At 37.5% G+C, this 20,239-nt stretch overlaps 1 protein-coding gene across 1 annotated transcript in view; it reads left to right on the forward strand.

Annotated features, from left to right (window-relative positions):
* Positions 1-20,239, forward strand: part of DNAH5 (dynein axonemal heavy chain 5) — a 214,577-nt gene that overhangs the window by 169,800 nt on the left and 24,538 nt on the right. Inside the window, exons 66-73 of the mRNA XM_090279309.1 lie at positions 564-719; positions 1,701-1,883; positions 9,291-9,534; positions 11,292-11,406; positions 11,897-12,087; positions 15,943-16,064; positions 17,831-17,980; positions 19,739-19,984. Coding sequence (XP_090135435.1) covers positions 564-719; positions 1,701-1,883; positions 9,291-9,534; positions 11,292-11,406; positions 11,897-12,087; positions 15,943-16,064; positions 17,831-17,980; positions 19,739-19,984 — 1,407 coding nt within the window. The remainder of the gene's footprint in view (positions 1-563; positions 720-1,700; positions 1,884-9,290; positions 9,535-11,291; positions 11,407-11,896; positions 12,088-15,942; positions 16,065-17,830; positions 17,981-19,738; positions 19,985-20,239) is intronic.

Below are 20,239 nucleotides of genomic sequence, written 5' to 3' on the forward strand. Positions count from 1 at the left end.
TAATTATAATTGACATACAGTATTATATTACTTTCAGGTGTACAACATAATGATCCAACTTTTATGTAACTTACATAGTACAATATTTAGATTCTGATATTTAGAAATAATTTCTAAAAATTGCATTATTTGCATTTGTGTTGATCTCTACTGATACCATCTTTCAAAGGTTTCAGATTCTCTTCTGTTAGGTACTAAGGCTCTCTTTAATAAAAAGAGCATGGTGGAGTTGTATGACACTAAATGACAGCACTTTATAAGGACACTTCATAATTATTCCATGGTTATTTGTCACAAAAGTGGTGGTGAGGGAAAGGCAGCATTGCCACACAGAGCCATTTCATGCTTCCTAGTAAAGAGGAATGATGTTTGCTAAGAAAAAGAATGGAAACAGTTTAAACTTTCTGTACCACTTCACCAGTGTGGTTTCAAGTAAGGATCTCTGAATTCTCTGTATTTTGTCTTCTGTAATAGGATGCTTAGGCACAATTATTTATGAGTTATTTCTGTGCATTGCATTATGATACCGTCTGTCAAAGGCAACATTTTGATCTGGTTTCTAGGTCACATCTCTAAATCACAAGTACTTCAGAAACCACTTGGAGGACAGCCTTTCTCTTGGAAGGCCCTTGCTGATTGAAGATGTTGGTGAGGAGCTAGATCCAGCCCTGGAGAATGTTTTGGAGAGAAACTTCATTAAGACTGGGTCTACCTTTAAGGTAGGTGAACCCTTTTGACAAACTGTGCAGAACAATTACCATGAGATTAGGTAAATATGACATAGATGAAATTTTCTCAGTAGGCAGTAACTCAAATGCCAGTCAGTGGCAAGAGGCATTTGCTTTGCTTTTCTGCACTTCCTGAGTTGGAATCCAAGTATTCAAGAGTAGTTCTTTTAGGCATATCTACTTCACATGTGCAGTAAAGTCTGACTCCATTTTAATGTTTGACTGTGGACAGTTTTCAAGCCCCATCATGTCCCTTTCCCCTTCTATCTCAAATCTGGGCAGGCTGTTAAGACAACCTGGGTACTCTTTCTCTGCGTTGGCATTGGTGAGAAAGTCAAAGTATGCAACTCCCTGTCCATGCCCATGTTTTGGAACACTCATTCCAACCCCATACCCTAGCCACCAAAAAGCCCTTCCTGATCCTCTCAAGAGATTTTTTGGACCTGCTTGAGAGCCTAGTCTTATCTCTCTAGAAAATCTCATGTGAGTAGTATACCTGTTCATATCTTTTTAGCACATGTGTGACATCATCAGTCTAGTCTTCTGAGCCAAATTTTGGGTGAGGAATTCCTCTCACTTCTCAAATATGATTACAACAGTTTTGGTGATAAATTCTGTATTTATTGAATGGTATACCTTGAACTTCTTTCTTTCCTCCCTCCCTCCCTCCATCCTTCCTCTTTCCTTCCCTCCTTCCTCCCTCCCTCCCTCCCTCCCTTCCTTCTTTCCTTCCTTCCTTCCTTCCTTCCTTCCTTCCTTCCTTCCTTCCTTCCTTCCTTCCTTCCTTCCTTCCTTCCTTCCTTCCTTCCTTCCCAGTGACTTGAAGCACTATGAATGCCTGAGGACCATTTCATTTTTAGTATAAATGATCTCCAGGTATATTTAATTATTTAAATCAGTACCTAATTCTATACAAAAGACACAGTGAAGTGCATCTCTGTTTTATTTAACTTTATTTTTTTTATGAAAAAGGTGAAAGTCAGTGACAAGGAAATAGATGTGCTCAATGGCTTTAGACTCTACATTACCACTAAACTGCCTAACCCAGCCTATACCCCTGAAATAAGTGCTCGAACCTCCATCATCGACTTCACTGTCACCATGAAAGGTCTAGAAGAACAGTTGCTGGGTAGAGTCATTCTCACAGAGAAGCAGGTGAGTGAATATACCCACCCCCTTTCTGCATTATGTTGTGATTCTTTCACTGATGAAAACAACATGATAAAAGTTGATATAGGATTGAATTTCCCCTGTTTTATTCTTAAATATTTTTCATTATTAATTCTCAAGTGTCTTAGGTAACTGCTAACCAGTTATCTACTTAATATATTTCATCTACATCTCATAAATCACATATATATTATCAATTGATTTTATATAGACAAATGATGTAGCTATGAGAATATTTTTTTAGCATCATTATTCTGGTTTTATATTACTTAATTTTTCTGAAGAGTCTGTCCTATTGTGAGTTTTAGTCAGTGATGGACTTTTAGCTTTCTAGTACATGTCTAGGTTTTTCTTTCATTCGATTCATTGTTATGCTTTTGGAATATAAAATTAAAATGTTCTACTCAGATGACACCCAACATTGTTTTTATTTGTTATCTAAGAAAGCTCTGTGATGTTGTGAGAATATAGAAGTTTGTGACACCAGAGTTTCACTGAGCACCTTTTGGAGGCTACTGGCTTAATTATACTCTTCAGGCATAGCTCTAGATTTTTTTTTTTTTTACTTCTATTTTATAGGGTAACTTAATGTTCAGTGAAAAATGGCCAATAATTTAGAAACTTCCTTGTTCTGATTCAGCATTTTCTCTAGGGAACATGTGAGTTGTGGGCAGAGAAATGTAAAGGATTTAATTATATTTATTTATTTATTTTTTAAAGTATATTTTATTGATTATGCTGTTACAGTTGTTCCAATTTTTCCCCTTTTGCCCCCCCTCCACCCAGTACTCCCCTTCCCTCCAGCAGTTCCCCCACCTTAGTTCATGTCCATGAATCATGCATGTAAGTTCTTTAACTTCTCCCTTTCCTATACTATTCTTAACATCCCCCTGTCTATTTTGTTCCTTCCAGTTATGCTTCTTAATCCCTGCACCTTTCTTCCCATTCTCTCTTTTCTGCCTTCCAGCTGATAAGCCTCCAAATGATCCGCATACCTATGATTCTGTTCCTGTTCTGTTTGTTTGCTTAGTTTGCTTTTTAGATTCAGTTGTTGATAGTTGTGAGTTTGTTGTCATTTTAATATTCATAGTTTTGATCTTCTTTTTCTTAAATAAGTTCCTTTAACATTTCATGTAATAATGGCTTGGTGATGATGAATTCCTTTGGCTTTACCTTGCCTGGGAAGCACTTTATCTGCCCTTCCATCCTAAATGATAGCTTTGCTAGATAGAGTAATCTAGGTTGTAGGTTCTTGCTTTTCATCACTTTGAATACTTTTTGCCAGCCCCTTCTTTCTTGCAGGGTTTCTTTTGAGAAATCAGCAGATAGTCTTTGTAGGTAATTCTCTGCTTTCCTGTTGCTGCTTTTAAGATCCTCTCTTAATCTTTAAACTTTGGCATTTTAATTATGATGTGTTGTGGTGTGGTCATCTTTGGGTCCATCTTATTTGGGACTCTCTCTGCTTCCTGGACTTGTATGTCTGTTTCCTTCACCAAATTAGAGAAGTTTTTTTTCATTATTTTTTCAAATGAGTTTTCAATTTCTTGCTCTTTCTCTTCTTCTGGCACCCCATATGATTCAGATGTTGGTACGTTTAATGTTGTCCCAGAGGCTCCTAAGCCTCTCATTTTTTTGCATTCTTGTTTCTTCTTTCTGTCTTTCTGTTCTGGTTGAATGTTTATTCATATGTTTATCTCTTTTTCCCTCTCTCCATGCCTCTTCATTATTTTATGAATCTTTTCTTTTTATTTCTTAATTTATCGTGTGCACATGATAGAGTCGTACAATTGTATATTGCACTGAGAGCTTTTAACCTGACGTGGTAAACACACATGGTTGATGACCTCAGTATGGCAGGACTGGATGCTACAATGCCTGCCACAGACTAGCTATCAAAGTGGTAACACCTTTGAAATATATACTTGTTTATTTTTGGAGTCTCACTGGAGGTGGCTGAGGAAGCTGAGTGCTGCTGTGTTATTGCAGCGGAAGGGGCTGGGAGTCTTGCCCCGCAGCATGTGATGTTGTCTTCAGGGCGGCATTCAGTATCTGAATCTTAGGCTCTGCTCTCACCCGTGGTGCTGGCCTCTGGGAGGTAGGGGCTCTCACGGCAGTTTGAATAATACCTTTGTCCTTGGCTTTCTTTCTGTTCAGCTGAGATGAATAGTGCCTCCTTGGAAAAAGTAATTTAGCCTGACAGATTGTGGTTGCAACAAAACAAAACAGCACCAGCACTGAGCCATAATTGTGGCAGCAGAGGTTTAAGATGAAGCGAGGAGCGCTTTAAGCTCCTTTGAAAAGAAGCCTTCGAGTGGCTTTGAAAAGCCACTATGAATCCCAGGCCTGACTTTTTCTTACTTCCTAGAAAAATTGAATGTCCTGAGAAATTACTCCTTTACTGTCATCTCGGTATCAGAATCCGTTCCAGCCTCCCAGTAAGTGACTTAAGAAAGCGTGGTCAGAGAAACGTGACACTCCTTCCTTATAAGAGGGTCTTGTACCCTGAATCACATTATAACACCATATGTAAACTGTTGTATTTTCTTTTCTCTGAAGCAAAGTCTCATGCCGCTGGACTTACTTTTGATGGATTTTAAGTAGTATATGTTCTGTAAGCAGCTTGTTCTTCTGCAGCTTCTGTTCTTCCCTCATTTCCTGAATCTGCTCCCATTGCTGAGTCTCTGCAGCCTGGGTGCTGGCAGGTGGCTCTGAGGCGGTCTCTGGTGCTTTCAGGGTATTTGCAATAATCTAATGACCCCACTGAGAAAAGCCTATGTCTCTGCCACATGGGCACAGATATAAAAAGTTTTTTTTTAGGTTTAAATTGTTCCTTTGACTTCATTGATGATGTCTCTCTATGATCACTTTTGGATGATTAAATATAAATATAAATATAAGTATAGAATGTTATTGAGCCGAGCGGGGTATTGGAAGCTAGGAAGATCCCACAGATAGGAAGTTGATATTGGAAAGTATCCAAGAAAATCCCTTAACTGTGGGGCTAAAACAAATGTTGAACATCTTCAGTCAGGATGAGTTCTACCTTCTCTGGTTTGTAGATTCTTAGAACAGTAGCTTATGATGAAAGGGAAAGACCACTCTCCTTTGATTCCATAATTTCATCAGTTTCCCAGTGTCCCCAAAACCCTGTCAGTGAGGAGCCTTCTCACATGGGATCTGGTCTCATGAATGCTCAGCTGTACAGCCTGCTGGACTCTTAGGTTTATTTGCCTCAGAAACAAATGGAAACTTCAGAGCATATGAATGCAGGGAAGGCAGACTTTTGAACAGACTTTATACTTTCCTGTGTGCTTTAAGGCAGTTGTTTTAAATGTGTGAGCTATTCAAGTTCACATCAAGGCTGTATTCTATTGTTGGCCTGATGGATGTACCTGTGAGTAGATTTAGACAGCCTTCTGTTGTCACCAGAAGGTGATATATCGAGACCATTTTAAGCAGGCAGCAAACCAGTAGCCCTCCAGCAACTTTACTTTAAAGAAAACCCCAGTCTCTTAGGTTCACTCTGACCTTGATCCTAGAGAATAAGTCATAAACTCAAAGAGAGCTCTGTAGTATTAGGAGAAAAATACTAATCTCAATTAACAACTTCTACTAGTCACATAATACAAAGCTTTGGGAGTAATTATTGTTTAGAATTCCAGATGAGCAGACAGGTAGATGATTTATTTCCTTTGGAGGTAAAAGAACCTGGATCTGGTGGAGCTGATATGGAAGTAATTTAATAAAGACACTAAGCAGACATTGTTATCACTAGCTCACTGGTGGTAGAGAAAAAAATAAATCTGTTTCTGGTTCTGTTGTTTAATTTTTCTACTTCAATGACCAGTGTAACGTACAGCAGAGAAGGAATCTTTGGGGATGATGTCCTGGCTGATACCTTAGAAATGAGAATTTTGAAAGGCTGTCATTTGTTTTCTTTTATTGATTTCAAAACTTTGGTTACAGATAACATTTATGTACACGAAGGATTTTAGTTTTCATTTGCATCTTGGTTGGGCCACTTAATTTTTGATCATTTAATTACTAAGTAGTATGTTTTCTGAAATTGCACTGAATCACTGCTGTGCTTTCTTACTCACTTTGGGGATACTTTTCACATTTTCACAGTTTATATAAATTTTTTATTGTAGCCTCAGGATATAGAATGAGCACAAATGTTTACTGCTTTGTGTGTGTGTGTGTGTGTATGTAAGAGATAATCTCTTTTGTGGAGAAAATGCTTATAGACAAAATTATTCTGATTAATTAATTTTACCCCTTTATATTGAAAAAGAGCTATCTTTTGATGTATTGGTGGAACTAAAGTTGTAATTCAACAGAAATAAGTTTAAATCAGTCATATAAATTAAAATATGCCTAAAACCCCCAAAGTAGGTTTTCTGTTTTTAAATCTTGAATGAAAAACAAACAGCAATTGTACTATTTTATTTCTTTTTTTATTGAATCTATTGGGGTGATAATAGTTAATAAAATTATATAGGTTTCAGGTGTCCAAGTCTATAATACATCATTCGTATCTTGTATTGTGTGTTCACCACCCCAAGTCAAGTCTCATTCCATCATGATTTATCCCTCCTTTACCCTCTCCTATGTCCCCTCACTCCCTTCGCCTCTGGTAATGACCATGCTGTTGTCAGTGTCTATGAGTTGTTGTTTTTCTTAATCCCTTCACCTTTTCACCCAGTTCCCCAACCCCCCTCCTTTCTGTTTCCATTTTGTTTGATACTTTATTTTTGTTTTCTTTTCTTTCAAAGATACCTTTCTTTTTTCCCACACCTATCGCCCTGTTCTAGTGTTTGGCCACTTGAGTGTCATGTAATACATACTTCCCTTTCATAATCCCGAACATTGCTTAAACTGTATTATTTACTTTAGAGAATATTATTTGATCAGTTTCAGGCTTTGGGGGAAATGTGCTTCTAAGCCTTATTTCAAGCCTTTGGCAATGTAAGTACTACTTTAATTGACATATTTATTTAAAGTGTTAACAATGGTACTAAATTGGCCACACCGTCTCAATAATGTTTAAGCTTTTACCTACTACTTTTAAAACCAGGAATTGAATAATTTGCCCCTTATTGTATGCATTACTAATAACTGTGTTTATTTTATTAAGAATGGGTTTCAAAGCAGCATGAAGGCAAATTTTAGTTCCAATTCCATAGTTCGCAAAGATGGGATTGGAAATGTAGGTTATGACAGGTTTTGCAAACTATGTTGAGAATTTTGGCCCTTTCCAAAAAACTAAGTGGGATCCCCTGAATGACTAGGAACAGAAAGAGATGAGGGCAGAGAATAGGGTCAGTAGGGAGAGCAGGTATGGTCAGAGTAGTCCACCAAGGAATAATTAATGCCCCAATTAGGGCAGGGGGTATGTAATTGGGAAAAAATAGAATAGAAGAAAAATTGTTATGCAGGAGAAGACTCAGAAAGACTTGGTGTGGTTTTTGGTTTGACAACCCACACTCTGTTTCCAACAGACATGAAAGCACATATCCTTAGCATTTATAAGTACAAGATTAGAAAGTTCTCCTTTTTAAAAATCCCACTTCAGCTACATTATGCTTTTATGATGATGTATAAAATAAGGAGTATGATTTATTTGATGCCAACTTATAATTTTATTTTTTAAACTATTTCTAAACAAACATTATAATCCTTCTGAAAATCCATGATGGACATGAATCAAGGGAGGGAATAGAAGGGAAGAGACACATTCTGAGTAGCTTTCATGATCCAGTCGATATTTTAGCTGCTTTTATAATGATATCCTCACAATCTCTCTGAACTGTTTTTATGTCCATTTTACAGACAAAGGAACTGAGGCCTGTAGAGTTATGTAACTTGGTCAAGGTCATGTAGTTAATAAGTCTTGGGAATTTTGATTTAAACATGTCCCCCTGATTTCAAAATCATTATTCTTCACACTGCTCTGTTCCTTCTCTTACCGGTCTTCAGGTGAGGACTTTTATAAAGCCCTCCTTTAGAAATTCAGAAATGATAATGTTAGTGTATGAAAATTAGGATAATGGCAATAAAATGTAATTGAAGTTTTTACCTTTAATTTTATTATCATTGTATTTCCTAGTGTAACCATAGTGTGAGTGTTTTTATTATACCTGCTTTTGGAAAGAAATTTTATAATAGTCTTTAAATGTCACTTGTTTGTACTAATTTCTATATTACCTCAATTTTGAGATTCTCATCTAGTGAATAAATGCATTAAAATAACTACCCAGGAAGCCTCCAAATATAACCATGTAACAGATGGAAACAAAGATCGTAAGAGCAGGTTTTGCTTGAATTCTACATCTCAAAGAATTAAGAACTGTTGTACGTTCTGAGATTTTTACTTAAAGAGGGAATTTTCCTTTTCTAGAATGTTCCCAGACCTGACTCCTTGTGCTCAGACTTGCCAGTTGGGAGCCTGGTAGGGTTCTATCTATCATAACTGTACAATCAATGGTGATTAACTGGTGAGGTTAGAAAGCAGAGACCAGTGATCTTTGCTCTTTGCCTTTATGCGATTGTGTTATCACAACACCTTTATTTTAACCTCAAGGTTTTTCTTGTCTGTACTTCTGGCACCAAGACCTGACTAGATTTTTAAATATCATTTACTCATTGCCCTTTCCATTTTTGATTCTTATATTAACTTCAAAATTAGAGTCTCTCTTATAATAATTAGACTTTCACATACAATGTGACTTGGTGCCAGAAGCAAATCTTTTCTTTTGTCCCCCAGCCTAGGGGCTTCGCTCTTCCTCTGGCTTGTTCAAAGTCATGGCCGTTTCCTCATTCCGCAACCCTCATGAGCCCCATCTTTTTTTCCTTCTCTTACACTGTCTCTCCCTCTCCAAACTACCAGGAGGAAGAAATAGCCAATAGGGATAATAATCTTCTGAAGCCAGTCTCTCCAGGGAAGATACAGATCTTCACTTCTCTTGGAGAGAACAGCACCTTTTCAGGCAAAGATTTTTCAATTTAAATGTACCTGCAGAAATAAATGTATTTAATTTGAGGCACATAGGTTTGTTTTCAAATGTATTTCGATATCTTTTTAAATATATGTCGCCTTCAAACCATCTTAAATGTAACCCCAAAAGGCACTTAAAAATGATTTCACTTTAGGAAAGAAATAGTTGGTAAAAGGGATATTGGTAAGATTTTTAGCAAATTGCACATTGTTTGCCACTAATTCTTTTTTCCTCCATTAATTTTCCTCTTCTTATTTTGACGTCCATATTTTCTGCAGTCAAATTTGATAACTATGGTATAGGAATTTGAGGGCAGCCCTTTAAGGTTAAATTTTTAAGGAATGGCCAAAATATTTGTTAATTAAGAAATAAAATATATTTATGCAAATAACAGGAATTGGAGAAAGAAAGAACTCATCTTATGGAAGATGTAACTGCAAACAAAAGAAGAATGAAGGAGCTAGAAGATAATTTGCTTTACCGGCTGACGAGTACCCAGGGGTCTTTGGTGGAAGACGAGAGTCTCATTGTTGTGCTGAGTAACACAAAAAAGACTGCTGAAGAAGTGACACAGAAGCTGGAAATTTCGGCTGAGACAGAAATTCAAATTAACTCAGCCCGGGAGGAATACAGACCTGGTGAGTTTGGTAATGGAAGACTAATGTCACAGGAAAATGAAGCAGGAAATAAAAGAGAATTAGAAAAATTGAAAGAAGTAAAGACATTATACCCAATGACCATGTAAAGTGGGGTGGCCATATATGTTTTGTGTCCTTTCTATTCAGTTAAATTGAGATGAGAATATTTTAGAGTGATGTTAATTTTTTATGTGCTTAAAATTTGTGTTAGTTGGCAAATCATTTGAAGTTACTATGAACTTACTAAACTAGAAAGGAAAGGGGAAAGTTTAAAGACTATCTTGACTACACATTAGTGAAATCTGAGGAAGTAATGCACAATTTTTGGGCTGTTCACTAGTTGTTGATCATTTGGCAACAATAAGCTAGTGTTTTGTTTGTACTCTTTGTGTTAGGAAGGTAGTGTTGCCTAGCAAAGTGGGGCTCATTCATGTGGTGCCTTGGTGTAAGACCCAACAATTAGTGTTGAGAAAAACAGATCTTTATTTATAACATTTCAACCTTGAGGGGTCTGGGAGCACTCCTGCTCAGAGCCCTGTTCTCCCATGACACCCAGCACTTCCCTACTTCTCCAAAGGCTGTAAACCAAAGCCAACCCCAATAATTCCCCATCCCCTCATCTGTCAGCTCTTTCCTTCAGCATTTGGGGTATGCTGTCTCCAGCCTTCATATAATATGTCCAGGAAAGCATGTGCCTTGTTACACTGGATCATGGTGAAATCCAGGAAAGGCACAGGTCCTAAGAGAGTGCCCTCTCCATATGTCCCAAGTTCCAAGAGTCCAGATAGAGTCCAGGTCTGCAAGGCAGAGTCCTTGGTGGCTTTGGAGTCAGCTAGAGTGGGCAGGGTCAAAGCAGCAGCATGCCTGCTTTCCTACAAGCTCAGGCCTTGTGGCTGAATCCACTGCTTGCTCATATTCCTATATCATGACACTTCTCACATGGCTACTACAACTTGCTCCTATATCATGGTACCCCTCCAACAATCTTCTTCTCTGAAGGTTGCCGGCCCTTGGTTTTAAATACTGAAAGTCACTATACCTTTTGGTAGCACAGCTATTATCTAGCTATCAACTTGCCATAGATATGCAAAGTACCTTAAAAGCTGTATTATCTACTCCCCCCACCCTGCAAACCATAGGGGATCCTTCCTTCTGTTTCAGTAGTTCTCTGGTATGATGGGAGCACTTCAGTCTTATCCTCCAGTTTGCAAATTGGTGTTGTTCATTCGTTGCTAGAAGAACCTGCTAAAAGAATTCAGTCTTCTTTAGTAAGTTATCATTTATCCTGGGAAAATAATCAGAACAATATCTCCTACTGGTGGAGAATCATGTGCTTTCTCTTTGCAATGGCTTGTTTTGCCAGCTCAAGGCCAAGGTTAGACATGGCTTCTTAATGGAGCTTAAGAATGAGGTTCTTTTAATGGCTACACAATGTGTTGAGTGTTAAAACCTTTGCTATCCTTTCAGCTGTCTTTTCTACCTATAAAAAAACAGTAAAATGTATTTATAAGGGATCTAGAAATTCTAGAATGAAAAGTATCATTTGATAAAGACATATAGTGGACTACTTACACAAAGCCTGTAAGTAAGAATTAAATGCATAGGATGAGCATCGCTCTATACTCTCTTTGCTGATATGTAGTTATTGATAAGACATAAAAATAAAACTTGTTTTCATTTAGAGTTGAGGCTGATCAGTGCTTGAGTCATTTATTTTGTACCCTGAGGCCCATGCAACCTTACCCTTTGTCTTTCAGTGGCGACACGGGGCAGCATCCTATATTTCCTCATCACCGAGATGCGCTTGGTTAATGAGATGTATCAGACTTCGCTCCGCCAGTTTCTTGGCTTGTTTGACCTTTCCTTAGCCAGGTGCGTCTGTGCTCGGGAAGCCAAGCTAAATTCTATATCTGTGGGCTATAATGATGACTTTACATTTATAACTTCCTTTTCATTTGCTGAGTCTTATTTTTATTTAAAATCTAAGATTAGCATAGTTACTAGTGTGCTAATCAATCATTCTCATGTGTCATTTTTATGCTCAAAGAAAGCTTCACCAACTATTCATCCATTGATTAATTCCTGTGGTGTTATATGTTTCTGTCAAACAAGAAAATTTCCAAGACATTGTTGTGAGTGATAATGCCCGGTGGGTAAAATTGATTTTGACGAGTTGTGGACTCTGTTATGTTATTTCATGTTGAGAGAATGCTTGTTATTTTAAATTTAGAAGTCTTACCCTGCTGTATACAAAATAAGAATTGATCCTCCAAAGTTACTTACTCTTTGTTCAAGATATTGTTTATATGGACAATGGAAAAGGGCAGGGGGATAGCCCTGATTTAAATGTTCTCTGCTCTAGGTCTGTCAAGAGTCCCATTACAAGCAAAAGAATTGCTAATATCATTGAACACATGACCTACGAGGTCTATAAGTATGCTGCCCGGGGCTTGTACGAGGAGCACAAATTCCTGTTCACCTTGCTGCTTACTCTGAAGATTGACATTCAGAGGAACCAGGTCAAGCATGAGGAGTTTCTCACCCTTATTAAAGGTCAGTATAACATCAAAAGCATTGTACACAGGTGCAGGTGTAGGAATGACTGTGAAGGTCCTGTGCGGTATTTTTTTCTGGTTGTAACAGTTTCCTTGCGTTTCATGGAAGATTGCATTTATGCAAGCTATTTTATTTGCTCATTAATTGTATGAATATTTGTTTAGAACCTACTGTGCGCTGGGGCACAGAATAATCACTTGGAATACATCAGTGAACAAAAAGAAGAATCCTGCTTTTGTAGAGCTTATATAATTTTTGGGTGGGTGATACAGAAAAATAATAGTAAAACAATAAGTAAATTATTTAGTATGTGGAAAGCTGGTAAGCACTATGGAAAAAACAGATCTGGATAAAGGGTGTGTCAGGCGGGGAGGGGAGGGAGGTTTACAGTTTTAAATGGGATATTTAATGGGATCCCTCATTGGGTTGGCCTCCCTGAGAGATGGATGGGGGAGCAAAGGCCTGAAGAGGCACTTGGCCTCGAGGACATCTAGAGGAAGGGTGGTGAAGGAAGAGGAGCTGGCATCAAGGGCTCTGGTGGAAGCGAGGAGTATGATGGAGGGAAAGCAAAGCAAGTAGTGTGGCTGAGCGGGTGGGTAAAGCGGCTGCGCAGCTCAGCCTGTGGATACTTACTCTGTGTCCACTGAAGTTTTGCTCACAGACAGGCCCCCTGTGCCAGTGGAACAAGACAGCCCAGGGGAAGGCTGAGAAACATAAATTTGCTATCACATTCTTGAATGTCTAGACAACAAATATTTAAAGTGATTGTGGAAATGATGGTGGGGGTCTAAATGGTTTTATCTACTATACCTTTCTAAGCAAAGCCTTTAAAGATAAGATGCCTTTAAAGATCTTGAGGGTGGGGGAATTTTATAACTTCACCTGGAGAGTGGATTTGCAGAGGAACTTAAAGAGGACTCTGATGGAGACAGTAGGGAGGGGGTGTGGCTATGCACAAATTGTGCCCTGTGGGGTTTATAAGTCAGTAGTCATACTGATATATATACAAATGCATATCTATGTTCATATACATATGCATATCCATTTCAGAGTAGCAACAAAGGCTCATTCAGTTAGATTTGAGCTTAGAAATGTATGATTTATGGACCTTCTCTCCCTCTCACTCTCGCTCTTTCTTTCTTTCTCTAATTTGTTGTCTCTTGTATCCTTGCTCTTTAGGTTTCTTTATTTTCTGAGTTTCCTAAAGCTGAGCATGTAGAAGATGAGTGAGCTGGAAGAACACCACCATAGATAGATATGTAGGAGTAGGCATTCCCTTCTACAAGAGCCCTTCATATATTACTGATTTCTGGCCTCAATACTCTGGTCCTCCACTTGACTGAGATTTTTGAGGGGAAAGTTGTTTCTGACATCCTCAGTTCAGGCAGGAAATACATTTCCTCATGGGAATGACATTGACCATAGCATCCTGGTCTGGTTGGAATACTGTCAAATGTGTGACATGATGATAACCAACATGCAATTTAGGGTTAGGAAGACTGTAAGGGACAATAGTGGTTTTGCCACCTTCTTGATGAGTCATCTTGAGCAGGTCATTTAATCTTTCAAGCTTCAGTCTCCTCAGCTATAAAACAAGGATAGTCATATCTATAAAATAGGGTTATTGAGAATCATGCAACTTATGTAAATTCTGGCACATAGAATATGCTCAGCAAATGATTGTCATTGCTGCATTATATTTAGTATTTAGTTTATTTTTATTAGTCTGAGGCTTGCAGAGGTTGGACAGCTTTTTGTGGGCCTCTGCCATTCAACAACTATCTATAATACTGCTTATGAAGTAGTTTCAGAAGATTACCCTTTGATAGTTGTGCTGGTGAGAACTACCCAATGATGTGACCTCCCTTTGTATGGACTTTAAAAAACTTGTTTGACAATGTAATTTAGATAGCAACAGTGTGTGGGTACTGGTATTTTAATTTACTCACCTCTAAGATGGGGAAGGATAGGCCTAGATGACTTCTAAGTCTACCTTAACTCTGCCACTTATGATTGTGTGGTATAAGTTGTATGTCTTCCATTACAAGCATGGATTATTTTTACAAAGTATTATGGTAAAAATTCAAACTTACTTTTCTCAAGCAAGCATTTGAATAACTCTCTTATTATCTTGAGAATTTAATGTGAATTGTTCTTGTCTCAGTTGTGTATTCATCAGTCTGTTTAATCTGGTGCATATTATCTGGGAATATGTCTCCTCCTACCCCTTGCCAATTACAATAATTCTTTGTGGCCCATTGCACACTATTGAGCCAGGGAAGATATTCATGACACAGTTACCTTGTACTAAACAATGAATAATGCTTTGGCTGCAAGGAACACCCTTTCCTTTCTATGAATTATCTTCTCTATAACCCTCTGGTGAGTACCTTATTCTTTGTTGGAAGATGGACAGTTTTCATCGAAATTGGTGTGATGTTTTTCAACGCAAAAGCACTGTCCATAGGTCTTTAACTGCTCACTGGTGTTAAAACAATCTGTTTCAATTTTATGAGCTTATATTTTCATTGAAATGGCTTCAAGGCCATATTTACCTTGTTGAAAATGTACTAAGATAGATTTGGCAAAAGAGAGCAATTTTGTTGGGTACATGGTGCCTGGATAAAGTAAAGAACGGTTTGATAAATGTCTTAAATAAAATTATTTGTTTATGGCCTACTCTGTTCAAAAAATTATTTTAAAGGTAGCCAAATGCTTTGGTTATATCCTTTAAGAGTTATGGTTAGAGTATATTTTCCCTGAAACAGTTTAATAGATGGTATTTATTAAACTATTTTTTATACTGTAGATGACTCACTAACTCTTTATTTGACTTAAAATATGATTGTTCACACAGATAGTTTTTCTGAGGTGAGCCACAATAATGTTTTAAGGTGTCATTTGTTTTATGGTGCTGTGAGAGTTATAGGACTACGTGAGCTTAGGTAAATCATCAGTGAAAAGATAGGAGTCAGGTCCCAATGGAAATGTTTGTTGTGGTTAGATTGACCAAACACAAATGACACAGCACAGGGCCCTAGGGGTGTGCTCAAAATGGATATAAATAATGCACTGATTTATAGAAGACAGCTTCTCAAACACACATAGTGCTATTGACATTTTTAGATAAATTCTCTCTCTAAAATGAGCTTGTGCCATCATTGGGTAGTTCTTTTTTTTTAAATATTCTTAAAAAAAAAATTTTATTTATCTATTTTTAGAGAGCCCGGAAAGGATGGAGAAAGAGAGAGAGGGAAACACCGATGTGTGGTTGCCTCTCACTCACCTCCAACTGGGGACCTGGCCCGCAACCCAGGCATGTGTCCTGACTGGGAATCGAACCAGCGACCCTTCAGTTCACAGGCCGGCGCTCAGTCCACTGAGCCACACCAGCCAGGGCCATTGGGTAGCTCTTAATGTTGACAATAAGTGCTCATTTAGTGACCCTTAGCTTTGTCTTTGATCCTGTTTTATGTGATATACACATATGTTTTTTGTCATTCTTTCATTATCACAACAACCAAAGTTCATTATTCCATTCCACACATTTGAAAATAAGGCTTAGACAGGGGAGCTGGCTTGTTCCAGACCTTGGTGAGGTAGAGATAGGTTATAATTCAACATCTGCCTGAATGCAAAGTTATATTACTGACTCTTAAATGTGTTTTTGTGAAATCATCTGTTCCTTTATTAAATTTTAAATCTTATTCATCATCATGATTTATATTTCTGAGCTTAAAAATGTCGTGGAAGTAAAATAATTAATATTAAAATAGTTTAAGCAAAAGTTTTACAAATTGTTTTATGATAAAGAAGGAAAATCTAACAACTTCATATGTTTTAATTTTAAAGGTGGTGCATCACTGGACCTTAAAGCTTGTCCTTCTAAACCATCTAAATGGATCCTGGACATGACCTGGCTGAATTTGGTGGAACTCAGCAAACTTAGACAGTTTTCAGATGTCCTTGATCAGGTAACCTGTGCTTTGAATAAACTTAGGTTAATGTTGCAGTGAACAGCTTCCTAATTTATCACCAGCTACAATATTTGTGGAAGAGAGAGATTTCCTAATATTGACACTCTTAAAATGGTATGACCTCACAGCTCACGTACACTCTGATAAAGCATACTTCACCCATGCAGCCTTGTGCTGCAGTGAGGAAGTGTTTGCCCTGCGCCATGTGTCAGCATCATCATTCGGAGATTCATAAGTGGAAAACCTGATGGATGCAATTAGGTTCAATAATTAGGCATATTTAAAAAAGTTTTGTCTTCTTTCTAGAGATTCAATATGAAAAGAAATATGAACAGCCTGCCTCTCAATGCTAAATATACTTTCTTTCCTCTTGTTCTTTTCATTCTTCTTCTTCTTTTTTTTTTTTTTCCCTGCCTCTCCCATTATACTGCCTTAGCTAGGCATCCAGGTATAAATTTAATACAGATACTTGGCCTCTTATCTTTAGAAGTTACTGTCCTTTCATAATCAGCCAGTTACTGCTGTATTGTGTATATGTTGGGGTCATGAAAGTTAATATAGAGAATTTAATTGGGACAGGCCAGGAGACAGAGGGGTTTTGAAAGTCAGATGACCAGAGAGAAATCACGTTGACAGCAAGGTGGCTTTATTTGGCTACAGGTGGAAGGCTTAAAAAAAAAAATTTTTTTTTTTAACCAGAAAGTTTCCTAAGCTTCACCAGAAGCTTAAGTTCTGCTATGTTTTTATATCTTGGCTTACAAATGATGATTACTATGGAATTAGGGTAAAAACATTTTTGGGGGTTAAATAACTTTCATTTGGGAGATTTTAATACACTCTAGCTTGTTCTGCCACAGGATGGCTCTTGGTGACCTTACCGGTTAGTGAAGTTGTTATCTTCTGGAGATTATAGATATCATATACTTGCAATTTCTCCACATTATGTAGTCTTTCATTATTGAAAGAGGTTATTATTTCTTACTCTTATATGATATTTTCTAAATACAAACATGGAATGCTTTTTCTTATTAGACTACTAAGAAATACACTTGGTTATTTAATCAAAGGGAATATACCAGAGAACGTAAGATGGTATTTGTTTGTAGATGTTGTTTGTTCTGTTTCTGAGGTGTTGGCTTATGTAATGCTCTTCTCCCTTTGATTTTTTTTTAAGCTCCAAAGGATAATGGACTGTGCTCTTTTCCTGCTTATCAGTGGCCTAAAGAAAGCTAGTGTCTGAGTATTTGATATTGTGGTATATTTCTAATTACTTCAATTAGTAGAGTTTTGGACAAAAACTTCATTCAGTTAAAAAAATATGTATTAAATGCCTCTTTATTTTGTACCTAGAGTTGTCCTGGGAAATGGGGAAATGTAAGTGAATGAGACTTAATTCTTCATCATGAGAGGATTTCATGGAGCAAATAAGATTTCCTTAAAATAATGAAAATGAGTTTCCATTGATTTCTATATTCTTTACAAATTTGTTACCACAAAGGCATAGACAAAATTAAACAGCCACGACTCTCTGTACTTCAGAAGCTAGCTGTAGGCTGCTGTTAATACTGAGTGACTTTAGAGCAAATCACATTTGATTGCTAATTTTCAAACTTCTGGGCATTAGAATATAAAATAAAAAAATAATTAAGGGATATCATTCGCACATGTCTGGAATGGTCAGAAAGTTCGGTGAAATGTATATGAACTATTACTGAAAGATTTTTCCATAGTGTGACACATTACTTATCTCCTTGTATTTTCAGATATCAAGAAATGAGAAAATGTGGAAAGTTTGGTTCGATAAGGAGAACCCTGAAGAAGAACCACTTCCCAATGCATATGATAAATCTCTTGACTGCTTTAGACGTCTTCTTCTTATTAGATCCTGGTGTCCTGACAGAACCATTGCCCAGGTATGAAGTACCTATTAAAAAAAATAAAAGGATATGTTTAAGGGGAATGTCCTTTTAAGTTTAAAGAAACATTTAAAATGTTAACCCCAATAAAAATTTCATGTCGTCTTCCTTGTAGTTTTCTAGCAATAAAATGTGAAACATGGAAAAGTAAACTACAGATAAATGTACTGAGGTACACATTTAGGCTAAGTGATTTACTAATCTTCTGTGGCCCAAACGGTCCAACAAGAGTGAATGAAAAAACATGTTTTAAGGTTAGCAAATAGGTATAACATAAAGGAAATGTCTTATTCTTCTGTATCATTTTTTATATTAACTCAGAAATGATATGGCTGCTCTGTCTTGCTAGTGGTAAAACCCTTAAGTAGGAAGAATGTGAAGTTTCTAGGGAGGAGAGAGACTAGAGGGACAGCAGAGCATTCCCAAACTTGTGTTCATTTCCCCAGAAAGTATCACGACCCTCTATGCAAGGGAGAAGGTTGGCCTAAAATTCTGTAGATTGTACATATTTTACATATGGTTTAAATGTGAAGCCTACCTCCAAAAGGTTCATCTTTCTAAATACCTTTAACTCGCTGGCCTACCATTACAGAAATTGACTGAGAAAGACTCGTTGTGTTTTGCCTTCACAATTCAAAGTTTAACTGTAATATTCAGCATAGGTTGATTTTTCAAGGGCTTCTCCAGGAAAGCCCAAGGCTTAATGGCAGGCAGGGTTACTAATAGAATGTAGGAAGTGTTCCCCTTTACTCTACAGAGGGAGTGTTAAAAACATACAGAGTAGCCATCTCAAAGTCCACTTAGGTACAGTGCAATAATGAAACAACTAGATTCTCTGGTTTATTCTCTGGTTACCTTCCTCCCTTCCTTTTTATGATTTTTTTTCATATAACACTTTATTTGATCCAATGCTGAAATTTAAGTCTTCCGTGCTCATTTGTACCTCCAGCCTGACTTCTGACATCCATAGGATGACGAAAGCCATGACTTCCTAACTGGTCTCTTACAGTCACTCTTGTCCACTCTAGTCCATCCTGTGTATTCTAGAAGAAATGGAAATCTGACTATGCCCATCCCTTAAAGGCTCCCCCTGACCCTTGTGATAACACACAAGTCTTCAACCCAGACTAGAAGGCACCTCTGGGAAAATGTTTTCTCCTCTCAAGTTCTTATTCTCTGGTTAGATTCCTTTTGTGGTTTTCAATCAGATACCTTTGGGGAAAGCATAATAGGAGATTTGCAGTGTAGACATATCCAATCCCCATTCCCCATGGCAGCATCAGGCTTGTTTCCAGCATATTGTCTGAGCATGACTGCTCACATCAGGGAATATTCAATTGCCTGGTTGCAGGAATGGTGCTCTGTCAGGGTTTCAGTTTTCTCATACATAAATTAGGGACAATACAATCTATCCAGGATGATTGGAATACATTTTAATCAAAATAGTATATTTAATGATAATAATGAATATAATTATTACATATCAATCTGCAAATATACAAAGTTTTTCTTATTTTGAGTTGCTAATGAGGCTCAAAGTCCTGCCACTTTACAAGGTAATATGAGGATAAAGTAGATGTAGAGGGATGACAGCAGTAAAAAAAGATTACCAAATGAAAAAAATATAAGATACATAATTATGAAAGTCTCTGACCTATGTAACTGGCAGGCGTACTGTGGATATCATTGTGTACACTGCGTTGTACACATGAAGGAGTTAGAACAAGTTTTGGTGACATGTGCACTGTTTTGCAGGCCCGCAAGTACATCATGGATTCCATGGGTGAAAACTATGCTGAAGGAGTCATCCTGGACTTGGAAAAGACCTGGGAAGAATCTGATCCACGGACACCACTCATCTGTCTCCTGTCTATGGGCTCAGATCCCACAGATTCCATCATCGCCTTGGGGAAGAGATTAAAAATAGAAACCCGTTACGTGTCCATGGGCCAGGGCCAGGAGGTCCATGCGCGTAAGCTCCTGCAGCAGACCATGGCAAACGTGAGGCCAAATGTCTACTTTTGTGTTGTGTTATTAATGTTGCAGACTATAGAGTAACAATTGCAGGAAAGAACATATGAATTGTTAAGAGTTTAAATTTACCTACTGCACACTGTTTACTAAATAGGAAACATATATCAGAAAATTTTCGTGGAAAAACAGATACAATTAAAATTCTTTTCTGTTGAGCCTTGACTTATGGAAAACTTACCCAACCAAAAATTTTGTTTCCTAACTTGCTTGCATAATGCTAAA

This window comes from Furipterus horrens, unplaced genomic scaffold (genome assembly GCF_987537825.1).
Source record: "Furipterus horrens unplaced genomic scaffold, mFurHor1.1.pri manual_scaffold_5, whole genome shotgun sequence".
Taxonomy (NCBI): domain Eukaryota; kingdom Metazoa; phylum Chordata; class Mammalia; order Chiroptera; family Furipteridae; genus Furipterus; species Furipterus horrens.